The following is a 14,292-nucleotide window of genomic DNA, read 5'->3' on the forward strand; positions in this document are numbered from 1 at the left end:
AGTATTTCTCCCTTTTCGCTATATTCCTATGTTATCACTGTTCAGCAACTAGCCATTTCATAATAGCTATTGCCTCAAATCTGACAATGATACACTGAGTAAAAGTATTCATACAAATGAAGTGCTAAACAAGCAGCATCAAAATATACTGAGTTAATTATGAAAATTACCTTGGTTAAAAAAAAAGATAAGCCACATCGATTTAATTCCATATATATGGTACTACCTATTTGATTTATTAAAAATTTTAATAAACATAATAATCAAACTAGAGCTCCAAACTTACGCTTTTCTCTTGGAAGACACTACAATAAAAGACACAGTAGAAACTGCCTTATAACAAAAAAATACAAATACTGGCTGTAAAGATGGGAGAAATAAAAGGACAAATCTAGTTGTCTAAAAGACAATTCACTGTACACATTTTATTTACAGTTTTGTACACTGTCTTAATATGAATGGGACCGCTTTTCTATTTGAGCCATTTTTTAACCAAAGCAAAATATAACCTAAGTAATACAAAGTGTTAAAATACAGCATAAGATACAAAAACAGACATACTATATCTAGTTAGGAATGTAATTATGATGTTACATTTTTTAAAATCCACAATTATGTTTAGGAAATCACACAAACATAGATCACTGATTTGACTGAAATGCATAAATTTGTAGCAAAGCTCTAATGTTACAAAAAACCAAAAAAAAAAATTACCAAAGAATGCACAAAATTAATGTTTATTCCACCTTTATGTCATATACCCAGATCCTTCACCAATGTTACATGAGCAAAAAAAAAATAAAATAAAACAAACAAAAACCAAAACAAAACAAAACAAAAAAACCAAATGAAATCAGAATCACTAATGTTATCAAGTAGGGAAACAAATAAATTAAATCTAGCAGCCATCAGCATAGATTACAGCAAAAAAATAATGCTGTAAAAAAGAAACAAAGAAAATTGCTAGAAAATAGTATGCATCATACTCTTCCAAACCAGTAAAATATGTTACTGCATACAATGCAATGTACAACAGAAGTAATTCTCTGTAAGGTAAAGAAATGCAAGTTCTTTTCTGAATATTGTGGATAGATAAATGTTTTTGTAATAGTAATGCTTCTACTAAAAGCTATTACAGAGTGGGCCAGGAACACATTGATGGATTCTGGGGATGATGTGTACTGTAAATTCTTTGATTGGGATAATAGTTACTCTAGTCAAAATAGAAAAAAATTTGAACACAGAAGTACAAGACAAAGGCGAATGAGACTTCTCATATATCTTAGCAACATTTAGATGGAAATCAAATTTAAATGCAGTCCACTCTGCTTTTGAAGAGGCTTTGGTTCAGCTCCCAAATCTCGATTGCTTGACGCAGTCTCCTATGAAAGAATACTCAGAAGGTGTCTTCTTAAACAACAAACCTATTTTTAGTGGTGGAGCCGCTCTTAGTAGCTGTGTCTGCATGGGACTGATAACCAATCACTATCTTTGGAGGAAGTCCTAACCTTTCCTTGTATACCTTCCTGAAAAGGGGAAAAAAGAAAAATACTTTAAGTATCATTATTCTTCCGGGCAAGAAAATACTAGAAACAGAGAATAAAACAAACAAATGCATGCATTTTCTTTTTTCATTTATTGATACATGTTTAACACTTTAAGTTCTCATGCTTATTATTTCTGTTACACATCAATCTGCTCAATTTTATCAATAGGTAAGAACAAAAGCAAGCAAAATAACAATGCACCAGAAGATTTACATAGTGCTTTCCTCATATTAATCTTGTAAAGCTGGTGGTCAAAGTATTATTATCCCTCTTTCACAGAAGAGGAAAACAAGGCATCTAATTTCTAAACAAGAAGAATATGTTTGTATGAAACTGATCTATCAAGGAAAAATGTAAGGACAAAACATAGCACAAAGAAAAAATACATATGAGCCATCAAGTGGTTTATATATGGTTCAAAATACAAAAATCCTTAAAATATTGTTCCCTGATGAAGTACCTCCTGAAGAACCAGATTAATAAACTTTGTAAAACACTTTGTTGAAACAAAGGCCTTTTTCACTGCCACATGGTATGACACCCATCTTCCCTTGACAGAAGGTGTGTCTAAAGTGTGACTGTTTGGAATATTGCTCCACCATACCATACCATACCTCTCATATTTAAGATTCTTTGGCTACAGAAAAATGCATGTCTTGGGTTATGCTAAATTTATTAACATATGAATAAAAAGGAATGCCATCAAACAACGAATGACAAGGAATAAAATCTTTGCTTGGAAAACTAAGAAGTTTATATATAATCAGCTAAATTTCTACGTAATTTGAAGGATCAAGAATGGGGGAGGGGGGTAGAGGCCCACAATTATTCAGTTCTAAAAAAACCAAATGCTGAGGCATCAGGAGGCTTAAAAAACAAAACAAAACAAAACACCCCAACCACCACTACCACCACAACTACTGGCATTCATTCAATTGTGATGGGACTTAATTATTTGTGGGAGACTTAACATCATTTACTAGGCTGAGTGGGATGAGAGACCCTTATACAACCTTTAGGCTAGTTTTACAGGCTGATAAAATTTTGCTTATAAAATCTGAAAATTTCTGGAATCCATGAGGCCAATTTAAAATAAGTATAAAGAATATGTATAAACAGAAAATACTTAAGAAATGATACTACCAAAATTTTTATCTATTAATTTTTAAGAAGCATTTTACACACACACACACACACACACACACACACACACAGACACCTCAATCAATCAAATAAAACTAAGACATATTCAATACATATGCAACAAACACATTTATTAGAGGAGGAATGTGGATCTGTGATTCTTTCAATGTATGGAATGACTTGTATGGGAGGTACCTTCACCAACACAGAATGGCAATTCGTTTATAACTTAAAATCTAAGAGAGGTGCATGAGGCACTGAGAAACTGTTACTTGAACATGGTCACAGCTAGTAGAGTCAGAAGCATGACTCACACCCAGCTCCATCTTACTTCAAGGCCAATATGCAGCATGCCATACTGCGTCTCATTTACTTATTACTTGCTGCAAATGTACAAGGGCTAGCCTAAATAAAAGTTCTTGTTGAATTTTTAAAGTAATAGCAATATATTTAGTAATATAATATTAATATTCAATATTTAATAAATAGTAATAATACTTTAAATGTGTCTATAACACACAATGCCCAAATAGATAGTTATCACCAGTCTATAGCAACAATCAAAACTCAATGTAATAAACATTCTGAAGGAAAATCTAGCATGAAATCTGTGCATGTTGGTCTCCTTGACTACCTCCTTAGTTTCCCCTCTCATTCACCCCTAAATACCCCAGAATCATGTTTTGGCAATCTATCATACGACTTTTCAGAATATCAAGGGTCACTGACTTCAAAAGTATTATAATTGATACTAAAATAAGTGTGGAAAGCATTGGTGAACAAAATTTTGTTATAACAGCACTCCATACAACGGCGGAATATTAAAGCAAAGTGAAACATAAATGTTTTATTACTGGACATGGAAACACTATCTGTGAAAGCCAAAACAGTCAACTGTGAGAACAGGGCAATGTGCTAGTAAAACAAGAATGCAAATTCTTAAAATCTGTAAGAACGAAAATGAAAAGTGTTTGTGAAAGCCATTGGAAAGCACTGATGTACTCCAAGTACACATACCTAAGTTAATTCTCAAGGCATAAATAAAAATTTGCTTCCTCATCCTTTAATACCCTAGTAATATTAAATAAATATTCTGAAATGCAGCTTACCCTATATGTGTAACAGCATCTCTGTTTTCACACTCAGTAGTCCATATTGCTATCTTATCACCTTTAGCTCTAACATTAACAACAGCTCCACACACATCATCACTGTAGTCATCAAATGACTCCCCAATAAGGCACAGCAGCTAACGAAGAAAAAAAAGTACATTATGAATTACACAAAGATCAATAGGTCTTCAAACTTTAAGCCGGTATTTACCAAGTATATGCCCTGTGAAGAGCACAGCTCACTTGATACTCCAATACTCCACTGTTTTTAAATTAGTCCTTTATTTAGTCATTGAGTACAATTCTTCAAAGGAGTAAGAAACAGGTGAAATTCAACTCACATGAAAACCTGTTGAAACTGCTAGTTTTTCTGATTCTTTAAGGAAAACAGTCAATAACATATTTATATTTATGTAGCAGGTGATAGTTAACATTTATCTCAAATGTTTTACTAGGTTACAAATTAACATAAGAATATTCCATTCCAGTGATGTTGGAAAAAGTAAAAAGTTTTTAAAACTCAGGTTTAAACTGCTTTCAACTGATAGACTCTCAGCTATCTCAACTATGTAATAAAGAAGTAATTAGACTATGAAGTGAAAAGCCACGAGCTAAGACCAAAATCTCTAAATATGCAAATTAATCTATCATGATCCCTAACTACATCTCTTTAAAAAAATTTAAAAAAGGATAAGTTATCTTTGTTAAAGGCAAAGTACTACTCTCACTTAAGGTGATTCACTAATAGAACATGCTCCCTAAAATGTATTAGCAACACTGATTATATTAGCCAATATACTAGTATATTAGCAATTATTCACATTTTCCCAAATGGATGTTTCCTATTATGTTTTCAAACAAAGGAAAGACACAATTTAATGAAAATATTGTTTCCAAAGCAATGAGTATCACTAGTACTCTAAAACTGCCTCTTAAAAAATTACTTGTAATTTAAAAATCTTACTGTCTCTAGCCAAAAGCGATCAAGGTCACTTCGTCTCTGCTGTTTGTTTAATGTAATTAGCCATCGTCCTCCTCGTTTGTTTTTTTCATCTTCCCACATAGGCTCGATTCCATCCTGTAAAATTAAAGGCCAGATTATCAAATGCTATTTCAAAAAATAATTACTAGAGTTCAAACCAAAAATAACAACTCCCTGTCATGTAGTTTTGCAAACAAAAACACCCTTTGTCTCCCATCCATTAATACAGTCCCTTGAAACTATAGCACATACTACGTTTAGGATAAAGATATTAGTTCCTCATTTCTAAACTATACTTATAAAAACTACTTGGCAATGCATATATATATACCTACATATTACCTACATATGTATATGTACATATGTAGGTATATATACATATATATATGTTTATATATATGTATATATACATACCTATGTGTATAACAACATTTGCATATTGTTAGGTCATGTTTCTAAGTATTATTACGACAAGATTTCTTAGCTTAAATAAATGATTCATGTCCACTTAATTTTAAAGTCATCAATCAATAAGTCATACCTTAAAAAGTGAGTAGTCACAGCCAGGCATTAAATTACTAGACAGCTGGATATGGTTGTATAAACTATGTAAAAGAAAATGACAGTTATGAACAAAAGAAAATAAGGCAGAGTTAAGAGCTTTAAGTATCACCTTTAAAGACTATGATGAAAACACAGATCACAAAATCAGATGTTTAAAAATTCATACTTATCAACTTAAATGGGTTTATTAACAGATTTTCATTCATGAATGAAGTTCAAGAATTTTCTTCTGATAGCATGAACTGTTCCCCTGTAAAATTTATCTAATGCTTCTTTAATACCAAATCAGTTTATCACAACATCTAATCTAACTTGATTTATTTAATATAGAAGAGCAGTGGGGTATATGAGTTTATATGACTATGAAGGCTTAAAGATTTAAGTAAAATGAACTATTTAGCCTGGAGCAGAAGAGAGTCATACAGTGACTTAATTCCTGTTTTTAAGTGTATGATGTCAGAGCCTATCTAATTCGCAGATGTCTGGCTAGGAATTCCTGCTACAATAGCCCTAACAAGTGGTCACCCAGATTTTGCACTGAAAATCACCTCTTTGCTGAGCACCCCTTCACACCTCCCAAAGCATCTCATTACACCTCTGAACAGTCCTAATAGTTAAGAAGTTTCCTCTTTGAAAAATGAGACATTAACGCATTCTGTACAACAATTTGAAACTATGCCCAAAGGGCTATGAAACCATGCATACTCTTTCACCTAGCAATATCACTACTAGGTCTGTACCCAAAGAGATAAAAAACAAATAGGAAAAGGACCTAAATGTACAAAGACAAAAGTCTTTATAGCAGCTTTTTATTTTCCTGTTGGCAAAGAACTGGAAATTGAGAGGATGCCCATCAACTGGGGAATGGCTGAACAGATGCAGTTTGTGATGGAATATTGTTGTGCTGTAAGAAATGATGAGCAGGATACTCTCAGAAAAACCTGGAAAGACTGGTGCAAAGTGACATGTATTGTGTACAAAGTAACAGCAATATTCTAAGCTGATCAGCTGTGAATGACTTAGCTACTCTCAGTAACACCATGATCCAAGGCAATTCTGAAGGGCTTATGATGAAAATGCCACCCATCCCCAGAAAAAGAACTAATGGTGTCTGAATATGGATTGAAACATACTTTTTAACTTTCTTTTATTTTTCTTGAGGTTTTTCCCTACATTTTCTTTCACAACATGACTAATACAGAAATATGTTTTGCATGACTACACGTGTATCACCTATATCAAACTGCCTTTTCAATGGCGGGGTGGGAAGTGGGGGAGAGGAAGGGAGAGAATTGGGAACTCAAAGTTTTAAAAATGAATGCTAAACATTGTTTTCACAACTGATTGGGGAAAAAAATAAAATACTAAACAAGGAGGTTTCTTTCTAAAGTTGTTTCTGCAACACTCACAAATTGTTTCTAGCTTTTCTCCGATGCCTGGACAAATCTGTCCATAATCTCCTTCCATATGGTAGTCTTTCAAATACTTTAAGTGGCTATCAATTCCTGACCAAATCTTTTCTACTTCACAGGCCAAATATGTTCAGATCCTTGAACTGATCCTTTATGTGGCGTAATCTCTAGGTTCCTCACCATCCTTCTCAACCTCTTCTAGATGCTCTCCAGGCTCTGTCAATGTACATCCCCAAAATGTGTCACATAGAAGTGAAAATGATCATCGCTACATGGTCTGACCAATGGGATATAATGAAACTATATATGTAATCTGCGGTATTCTGGATACCATTCCCCTCTTCACGTAGCCTAAGTCTGCATTCTTTTTTGGCTGTTATGTCACACTGCTGAGATATCAATTAACTTTAGAAAAGGATGCTGAGAAGTAATTTAGTAATACTCTATGTTAGAGAAAGCACAAGAAATAGGACATAAAATGAGATATTTTGATGGACATAAGGAACATTATCTTGAACATAAGGCAATTAAGAACACTGAAATAGTACTCAATTCCCAAGGATATTCAAAACCAGAATAGAGAGTAGCCATCCAGGGTGATGCAGGTACTCACTTCACTGGAAAAAGGGGGCTGGACTAGTTGATCTCCTGATGTCCCCCTTTCAGCTATATGATCCTGTCAGTGAATTATGGACTCCCTATATGACAGTTTTGGGGAGCACATATTTCACACAGATTAAAAATACAAGCTATGCAGAAATGATGAATATAATACTAGGTTCATAACTTGATCTTAATGTGGAAACTCTACATAAAGCTTTCAAATACTTAACCCAAAATTTTATTAGTGCAGGTACTCCTTCCACCAACACAAACTGATCTGATGGTTGCTACAGCCTTAAATCATTCTTTGGTAAAGCTGAAAATGCATCTCTCTACTCTAGATAGGCTGGTCCATGAGTGAGGGACAGAAATGGTCTGTCACCAGACCCATATTTTCCACCTCAATGGAATCTGCTAGAGCTTGCCCTCTGCCGAGATGAATCAAGGTTACTTCCATGTCAGGATGAGCCAGCACTAAAGAGTAAGTTTCAGGTGGCTTCCCTCCAAAAATTTAACTTAGAGGAAAATGCCTCAAGGAAAGAAAGAACACAAACATTGCTCTATTTGTTTCTCTAGACAATTTATACAAGTCTAAGACAAGAGTTTTGGCAATTTATGGTTCATATGTCACTAAACACTTCTGGGTGAGACTGTTTTCTGGAAGTGAAAGGGACCTTGTAACTGTGATAGGTATAAATACTGCTACACTCTATCCCTTTTCTTCTGCCACATGAACTGAGTAATAAATTAAAGTGTTACGGGAGTACTGTGTCAGAATTAACACTACACCTTTCTAAGTAAGAAACTATATTACTTGCTACACTGGTGTACGTCAAGTATCTTAAAGGGACAAAATACGTTATCCTTTCTTCTACCTGCCTTATGTGTTTTTCATGAGTATGAACCTTCTTAACTTAAAAGAACCCTGGAAAATCCACCACAACCTTAGACAGCCAAGTGTTTGGTCCCAACAACGTAAGGCCCTACGGCCACACCTGCTGGCCTCTCCAGAAAGCAGCTGAGAGTAAATTAATGGAAAGCAGAGGAAGAAAACTATGTGGTTAACAAATAAGTGATCGATCAAAGGGTATAAAGTTCCCAAAAGAAGAAAGATAAACTATCAACAGCGATATTAAAAAAAATGCTTCAAATCTAGTACAAATTAAAACAAATCCCTGGACATCCATCAAAATGGTAAAGACGATAAAGCACAGAAATAGTCAATATTGGAGGGGCCAAGGGAAGACAAGCATGCTTAATAAACTGTGGTTTGGATCCCAAAGCTCTGGAAAAAAAAATTGGAATTACGAAAAAATGCACTGAATTTTGACTTCCACTCAGCAATTTCATTCCTAGGTATTTCTAAAGAAGTCACAAACCAAAAGAAAAGTTCATATACACACGTGTGTGTGTGTGTGTGTGTGTGTGTGTGTGTGTGTGTGTGTGTGTGTATCTCAAAATATTTGTAGTAGCATTTTTGTGACTGTGTGGTAGCAAACAAAAAACAAAAATTAAAAAAAACAAAAAAATCCATAAAGTAAAGTAAGGGTCAATAAATGGAGGAAAATGAACATCAAGGAGGAGGACTGCACCATAAGCACAGTGGCTAAATTCCTCCAGAAGTCCATTTACTCCTTTTCTCTCACTTCCTTTTTTTAAAATTTGTTTTATTTTTCCTCTCATTTTCTCTGCAGTCTAGCTTCTGACATCATCATTCAACTAAAACTGCTCCCTCCAAAATTATCAAAGATCTTTAACTACCAAATCTAATGGTCTTTTTTCAATGCTGATCACCCTTTTCTTCCTTGTTTTCTTGATACTGCTCTACCTTGGCGCTCCTTCTACCTGTACAACTGCTTCTTCTCAGTCTCCTTTGTAGGATCTTCATCCAGGTCACACCCATGAATTTCAAAAAACGAAATGAATGAAATTTTCGACATTTTATTTAATTGGAATATTAACAAATAGCATCTTCAATATGATTTCCATCATTTGTGATGCAAAGGTTGATGTGCTTTTTGCAAGATTCACATGAACTCATTGCTGTCAATTTTAGCACATTCCCTCTTTATGGCTCTATCCCAGTCTCTCTTCTCCCTCTGTACTATTTTAGATCACATCAGCTTCCATGGATTCAATTATCATCTCTGTTAAGGTGATTTTCAAATCTACTTCCTCCAGTGCTAACTCCTGCCCTAACCTCCAGCCTCTCATCTCCAAACATCTATTAGACATGTCCAAGTAGAAGTGCCATAGATATCTTAAACTCTCAACATGTCCAAAACTGAACTCATTATCTTCCCCATCCCAAACTTTTCTCTTTTCCTAACTTCTTTATTATTGTTGAGAGTACCACTGTTCTTCTAGTCACCCCAACTGAAACCCTGAGTCTTGTCCCCTTATCCAATCAGCTATCAAATCCTGTGAGTTCTGCTTAACACCTCTGCTATATGCCCTCTGCTCTGCTCTGATGCTGTGGCATAAGTCCTCAATCTCATGCCTGGACTACTCTACCAGCCTACTGCATGACCTCCCTACCTCAAGTCTCCTTGACTCTAGGACATCCTCTACTCACCCAAGTCTAACTATGTCATGTCCCTATTCAATCTTGTTCATATGTAGTTGTCTGCATGATGTCTCCTCATTAGACCGTGAGCATCCTGACAGCAAGGACTGTCTTTTTCTTTATCTTCAGCACTTAGCACAGTATCTGGCACATAGGAAGCATTCAAAAATGCTTATGGTACAAAGGAGGATCAATGGAGTGGATTGTTGAGAAATAAAAAAGATTTGACATAAGATTCAGCTTAGAGAGAAAAATTTTGATAAACGGTTCATTTTCAAAATTGTTTCATATATTGAAAATGCAAAGTTGCTTTCTATGTAGATATGGATCTGAGGAACACTGGTTACAACGTCAGAAAAAATTTATACTTGTACTGAACAGGTTAAAATATGAAAATAAGTTTAAGGGCTCCTATTTATGGTGCTTTCTAGTTTATAAAGCTTTTCCTCACAGCAATTCAGTGAAGTATTTAGGGAAAGTATTCTCACATTAAAGATAAAAAAGCTGAAACTCAAAAAGGTTAAGTATTTTGCCTGGTCAAACAGGTAGCAGGTGGCAGAGCAGGGCCTGGCACCAGGTCTTCTGGCTCCTGTACTTTTTCCATTATGCCACAATGAGGAGAAAGGAATAGGAAGATCAAAAAGGACACTGAGTTTATTTGGACATGGTACGATAGTAACAGGCAATGGAGAAAATAGCAGGGAGCTATTCAAATACTTTTTTTACACTTGTTTCCTCTACTTAACTAGAAAGAGAGTTTCAGGCTGTGAAAGACAGAACACAAATAGATGGCTAACAGAGAGAGAAGAAGAGGGAAAAGAGAAGAGAAGTATACCAGACAGTAAAATGGTTAGCTGGGTTAAGTGTATGTAAGTGATGAGACACAAACACAAAGTTTTGACCTCCCAAAATGGTGGAAGTAACACAGGGATTTTCTTGCTCAAAATTTTGAGCAATGACTTGGATGACAGCATGCTCATCAAATCAAATCTGCAAATGACAAGTTGTGACCAAAAGGTAGCATTTCAAATGAGTCAATGAGAGCCAAAAAAAGATCCTGACAGGCTAAAATGATAGGATGACTGACAAGATGAAACTTAACATGCTTAAAAAGTGAAATCCAGTATTTGGATAAAAGCAGTAACTGCACACTACAATAGCAAGATAATAATTAGAAAGCAGTATGTGAAAACACACCTAACTGAATAAAATAGAAATACTATATATCCACCAAATATGTAGAAAAAGTGTCCTTGACAAACCAAAAGAAAACATAACAGGATAAAGGGATTATTATTTAACAAACAAACCTGAATGTTTCTAAGCAATTTGGTGGGAAACTGATTTAAAGGGGGAAGTAAAAGGAATAAGCATTTATGTAGCACTTATTAGGTGCAAGGCACTGTGCCAAGTACTTTATCAATTTCATCTCATTTGATCCTCCCAACAACGTAGGGGGCAAATGCTGTTAACTTCATTTTACATTTGAGGAAACTGAGGAAAATGGAAGCTAAATGACTTTCCCAGAGTCACAAAGCTAATAAATATCTGAGGTCAGATTTAAACTCAGGTCTTCCTGATTCCAGGTCAGTGTTCTAAACCTACATCTCTCACATTGAAACAAAAACAACAAACTACATGAAGAAAAGAAAATACTTTGCTCTATTGAACAAATAGAGGAAATTAATAAGGAAAGTCTCAAAATAAATCTGTTTAAAAAACCAATCCAATGGAAAGAAAAATAACAAATGGGAAAAAATTTATGGTAAATGTCAGATTAGAAACTTGGCATCTAACACAAAAAGAATTGTTAAAAATATACGAAGGTAAATTTCTTTAAATTCTTTAAATAAATTAATTCTTTAGGTACTCAAATGATTTAAATGAAATAGTCAATCACCAAAGACAAAACAAATTATTAATAGTCATTTGAAAACATACTGAACCTCAACAATAATCAGAAGCCAATTAAAACTTTTGAGATTCCATCTTACACATCAAATTAACAAAAATAACTAAAAAGCAATGAAATACAATGCTGGCAGGGTTATAGTCTTATACATTCATTCATTAAGAGTACAACTGAAAAACAAAACAATCTTTTTGGAAATAAACTTTGTTACACAAAGAAAAAGGCATAAAAATCATGATTAATCTAATAATTATATTGCTTAAACTATTGTTGAGACTGAGTTTTAACAAAATCAAAAATAAAAGTTGCTACAAAATTCATAAGCATATTATTTATAACTCAAAAACAGAAGAAATATATTATGATAAAATTAATATTTTCAAATGCAAAGTATTGGGCCATCTATGAAATACTACCAAAAATGGAAAATCAGAACCAGATGAACAATATATAAAATTAAGTATGACCATTAAAAAAAAGGAAAGAGCAATGAAAGAGCAATCCTGACTGTCTTAAAAACATGACTGAGAAAACTGTTATGAAATTTATGTTTAATTAATTTCATAATAAACATTTAGTAAATATTTATGTTTAAAAATATTTATATTAACTTATTTAGATGTAAATAGCTGTGCCTCATTCCCCCACCCCCATGAGATTATTGAGAAAAAAAGAGAAAATATCTAGGGATTTTAATAGACTATAAGCTCTATGAGTCGGCAGGGTAATATGGCATTTAAAAGAGCTAGTTTGATTTTAGTAGCACTCAAAGAATAGAAGGGTTACTGACAAGTTGGAAACTGTTCTTGAGTGAGGGATGACCAGGATCCTGCAGAGAGGAGCCAAAATGTCCCACGAGAGGTTGATGGAACTGAGAGTGTTGTGCCTAAAGATGAGAAGACTTGGGAGGAAAAAGAGCTGTCTTCAAATATTTGAAGCGTTACTGTGTAGAAGACAGATGTGGCTTGTTTTGCCTGGGGTCGGAAGGCAATTTGTGTAACTTGGAATCAGATTTTAGTTTAACCTCAAGACTGAATTGCCTGGAGTGTAGGTGGGCAATTGTCACAGACGGGGTAGATGAGATTTTGGATCTGAGTAGGCACTGAATTATGTCCATACAGATTCTTTCCACAATTCCAAGGTGGTAAGTACTCTTGATGTATTCATCAGCTTACACTCTGTGGTAAACTAAAGTCCTATTCCAGTTTTATTTTGCCCAAGTTATTTGGCTTATAGTGAAAAGAATCAAGAAATCTATCATCAGCTTTCCCAGAAGCTACCCAACAAGTACAAAAGAAAAAAAAAATCATGGCCACTAATTTAGCTTCTCTAACAAGCTCAGCCACTATTTTTGACTGAGCCAAAAACCAAGACTATATAAAGGATTCCAGATCAAGGACAGCAACACATGAGAAGGATTACAAGAATGATTCAAACCACTAGGTATCCTCCTCTTTGCTCTTCTCCTCCCCTTCCTAGAACTTGTAGTCATGAGACAATATAGTGACAGGTTTTAATTATTTTCAGGGACAGGAGGGAAAAGGGTATAATACTCTTGCCAGGGACTGAAAGGTTGCAAGAAGGGAAGATTCCCAGGACTTCCATGTGTAATCCTTAGGTAAATAGGAAAAAGTTTTAATATTCAAATAATTCAGACTACTGAATGAATTTACAAGACTGATTTAACTAATGGCTAATGACCCCAAACTACATAAAAATACAACCAATGTATCATCATCATTAAAGCAAACTAATCATCTAAAATTTTAAAATACCAAAATGAAAAAGATTACTTACGCCCAGAAGTCCTCAACAGTATCAAACTTAGAGATCAGACGAAGGTTTGCTTGCCAAGTTTTGCTCTTATCATTTTTAAAAAACCAGAGCGCCCATCTAAAAAAAAAAACAAAAAAACTTAACTCTGAAATTAGAGGTGAATATAGTAAGGAAGACATATTTATGCCAAAAGGAGAATCTAATAGAGGAACTTTATACGGGAACTTAAAGAAAACGAGATGTTGACTTTTGCACTGGAGATTAAAAATTAAGAGTTCTAGTCTATCCTAGAGATATCTGTAACTTCTCAAATTTCACACACACACACACACACACAATGTTTCTGTTTCAAATTACATATACAAATTTCTAATTAATTTGGCTGGTCTAATTTGGAAAGAAATGAAGGGCTCTGGATTAATGAATTTTCCAGATTCTTAACTCAAGTATCAAAACTTTTAAAGGGATCATTCCAAACTCTATTTTCATCATATTCTCACATGTACAAAGAGCCATATTTTCCTTCAACTGTTCTTTTCTAGCTGACATTTCACAATTAGTTTCCTCAATACTGAGTTTCATGACATCATAGAATTGGTGTTAGCTCTCTTTCCATTTGTGATTTCTAATCTACTATCCATCATAAAGAACTGTAAGGAAAAGCTGACAAATGAA

At 34.2% G+C, this 14,292-nt stretch overlaps 1 protein-coding gene across 1 annotated transcript in view; it reads right to left on the reverse strand.

The window, feature by feature from the left end:
- Window positions 1-206: 206 nt before the first annotated feature.
- Window positions 207-14,292, reverse strand: part of EIF4E (eukaryotic translation initiation factor 4E) — a 51,554-nt gene continuing 37,468 nt past the window's right edge. The window contains exons 3-7 of the mRNA XM_036762998.1: window positions 13,639-13,734; window positions 5,326-5,389; window positions 4,767-4,880; window positions 3,800-3,939; window positions 207-1,526 (exon numbers count right to left, since the gene is read on the reverse strand). Coding sequence (XP_036618893.1) covers window positions 1,412-1,526; window positions 3,800-3,939; window positions 4,767-4,880; window positions 5,326-5,389; window positions 13,639-13,734 — 529 coding nt within the window. The 3' untranslated portion in view covers window positions 207-1,411. The remainder of the gene's footprint in view (window positions 1,527-3,799; window positions 3,940-4,766; window positions 4,881-5,325; window positions 5,390-13,638; window positions 13,735-14,292) is intronic.

This window comes from Trichosurus vulpecula, chromosome 6 (genome assembly GCF_011100635.1).
Source record: "Trichosurus vulpecula isolate mTriVul1 chromosome 6, mTriVul1.pri, whole genome shotgun sequence".
Classification (NCBI taxonomy): Eukaryota; Metazoa; Chordata; class Mammalia; order Diprotodontia; family Phalangeridae; genus Trichosurus; species Trichosurus vulpecula.